The 3,037-nt window shown below is 37.8% G+C and overlaps 1 protein-coding gene across 1 annotated transcript; it reads left to right on the plus strand.

Moving 5' to 3' along the window:
- Positions 1 to 269: 269 nt before the first annotated feature.
- On the plus strand, positions 270 to 1,727 carry LOC110720719. The gene has a single exon (XM_021899766.1). It carries the CDS (start codon positions 270 to 272, stop codon positions 1,725 to 1,727), a length of 1,458 nt encoding a protein of 485 aa, XP_021755458.1.
- The last annotated feature ends 1,310 nt before the right edge of the window (positions 1,728 to 3,037 follow it).

A 3,037-nucleotide genomic window follows, 5' to 3' on the forward strand; every position in this document is an offset into this window, starting at 1 on the left:
AGGAGAGATAAGCGCAAGGATGATGATAAAAGCTTGAGATTAGATCTTCTAGATTTCTATGGTAGTCTAATTAACCCGAAAAGTATCTTGAGTGGGTAAGGAGAGCCAAAACCCTATTTGATTTTAAGGACTATGATGGGAGAAAAAGATGCAAGGTGGTTGAATGCAAGTTGGTTGGATATGCAAGCTTGTGGTATGATAACTTGAAAAAGAAAAGGGAAAGAGAAGGTAGGGATAGGATTCGAACATGGAGTCAACTTAAGAAGCACATGAAGAAGAAATTTGTTCCTGAAGACTATGTGCAAGATCTCTACATAAAGATGCAAACTTTCAAGCAAGGTACATCTAGTGTTGAATCTTCTATTACTGAATTTGAAAGATCTGATATGCTTTGTGATTTAGATGAAAGGCAAGAGCATAAAGTAGCTAGATTTATTGCTAGATTGAATGAAGATATTGCGGAAAAGGTTGAGATACAACCATATTGGAACTATGATGATGTGTGTAAGGTTTCCATTCGATTTGAAAAGCAATTAAAAGGGAAGAAGGGGTCGTACACTAAAGGGGGTTCTAAGACTTTTGAAAAGCCGGATTCAAGTAAATTTAATGCTAGCAATTCGTCTACTTCCAAGCAAGATAAACCTAAGTTCGAACCTAACAAGAAGCTTGAAGGTGAGGATAAGAGAAAGTGTTTCAAGTGTAGGAGCTATGGTCACATATCAAGCACTTGTCCTTCAAAGAGAGTGATGACTGCACATGAGTGGGAACAAGAGCAAGTGTTGCGTGAGAATGCTGGAAACTATGAGGAAGATAAGGAGCAAGAAAATGATGCAGAAGAGGAGGAGCATGTGAGTGAAGTAGAGCCCGAAACACATGGTAAAAGCTTGGTTTTGAGAAGAGCACTACACTCCCAAACCGTACCTATGGAGAACAATCAAAGAGAGAAAAATTTTCTTACAAGGTGCAAAGTGAAAGAGAGATTGTGTGACATGATCATTGATTCGGGGAGTTGCACTAATGTGGTGTCTACTACTCTAATTGATAAATTGAAGCATCCTACAACCGAGCATCCTCAACCATACAAGCTCCATTGGCTAAGCAACACTAGTGATGTGGAGGTAACAAAACAAGCCTTGATTTCTTTTTCTATTGGCAAATTTAAGGATCAAGTGCTTTGTGACGTTTGTCCTATGGATGCATGCCACATATTTCTAGGGAGACCTTGGCAATTTGATAGATTTGTGAAGTATGATGGTAGAACTAATGTGTATGTTGTTAAAAAGGGAGAAAAAGACAAACCAATTGCTTTGAAATCCTTAATTTCAAATCTACCAAAGATCACTTCTAATTCGCAAGGCTTGCTGATGATTAATGAGAAAGAATTTGATAAAGCAGTGGCGCAAGAAGGTTGCTTTTATGTGTTGGTTTCAAAGGAAATTAAAGAAGAAATTAAGGTGCAAACGCCTTCGGTTTTGGAGCCTATTTTGCGTGAGTTCGATGATGTGTTTCTGGATGAATTACCACCTGGTTTGCCTCCAATTCGTGGTATTGAACATAAAATTGATTTTATTCCGGGAGCTCCTTTACCAAACAAAGCTGCTTATAGAAGTAATCTTGAAGAGACTAAGCAGATGCAAAGGCAAATTGAAGAACTCATGGTGAGGAGTTATGTGCGTGAGAGTATGAGTCCTTGTGTGGTGCCTATGGGAGTTGGTGCATGTGCATAGATAGTAGGAGTGTGAACAACATCACAATCAAATACAGGTTTCCAAATCCAAGGCTAGATGATCTACTTGATGAGCTGCATGATTCGAAAATATTTTCAAAATTGATCTCATGAGTGGTTATCATCAAATTCGAATGAGAGAAGGGGATGAATGGAAAACTGGATTCAAGACTAAGTTAGGGTTGTATGAATGGTTGGTGATGCCTTTTGGCCTTACTAATGCTCCTAGTACTTTCATAAGGTTGATGCATGAAGTTCTTAAACCTTTCCTTGGTAAGTGTGTTGTGGTTTCTTAGATGATATTCTGATTTACTCAAAAAATATGCATGATCATCTTAACCATCTAAGAGGCGTGTTTGAAGTTCTAAGAAAGCAAATTAAGGTTGTATGCAAAGCTAGAAAAATGCTACGTTCATGTACCAAGTGTGACTTTTCTAGGGTACATAGTATCAAAAGATGGTGTTTCTGTTGATCCATCTAAGGTAGAAGCAATTAAATCATGGCTGGTTCCTAAGAATGCTTTGGAGGTACGTTCTTTTCCTGGTTTAGCTTCTTTTTATAGAAGATTTGTGAAAAACTTTTCTAGTATTGTTGCACCTATGACTAAATGTTTGAAGAAAGAAAGAATTAAATTTGAGTGGAGTAAAGAGGCGCAACATGCCTTTGATTTAATCAAGAAGAAATTGTGTGAAGCTCCTATTTTAGCTCTACCTATCTTTGCTAGTCCATTTGAGGTGGAAACTGATGCAAGTGGAGTAGGAATTGGTGCGGTTCTAATTCAAAGGAAGTGACCTATTGCTTACTTTAGTGAAAAATTGAATGGTGCTCGATCGAATTACTCTACTTATGACAAGGAATTCTATGCAATTGTCCGGGCTTTAGATCATTGGAGTCATTATTTGCGTCCTAATCATTTTGTGCTTCATTCGGATAATGAGTCTCTAAAGTACATACATGGACAACAAAAATTGAATCCGAGACATGCTAAGTGGGTGGAATTTCTACAATCATTTAATTTCTCTTCTAAGTACAAAGAGGGGAAGACTAATATTGTTGCAGATGCATTGTCAAGAAGGTATTCTTTACTTGGTGTTTTGAATTTTCGATTACTTGGTTTTGATTTGATCAAAGAGTATTATGCAAGTGATGAAGATTTTGCACCTATACTTGAGAATTGTGCAAAGGGGGCTGTAGATTCCTATGTGACTCAAGATGGTTTTCTTTTCAAGGGGAATCGATTGTGTGCTCCCAAGTGTTCTATTCGTGAGTTGATTGTGAGAGAAGCTCATGGTGGAGGAATTGCAGGGCATT

The sequence above is a fragment of the Chenopodium quinoa genome, unplaced genomic scaffold (assembly GCF_001683475.1).
Source record: "Chenopodium quinoa cultivar QQ74 unplaced genomic scaffold, ASM168347v1, whole genome shotgun sequence".
NCBI lineage: Eukaryota > Viridiplantae > Streptophyta > Magnoliopsida > Caryophyllales > Amaranthaceae > Chenopodium > Chenopodium quinoa.

What these genes read in the sequence shown, in the direction of transcription:
- LOC110720719 (XM_021899766.1), top strand. Translation starts at nt 270, where the DNA reads ATGAAGAAGAAATTTGTTCCTGAAGACTATGTGCAAGATCTCTACATA.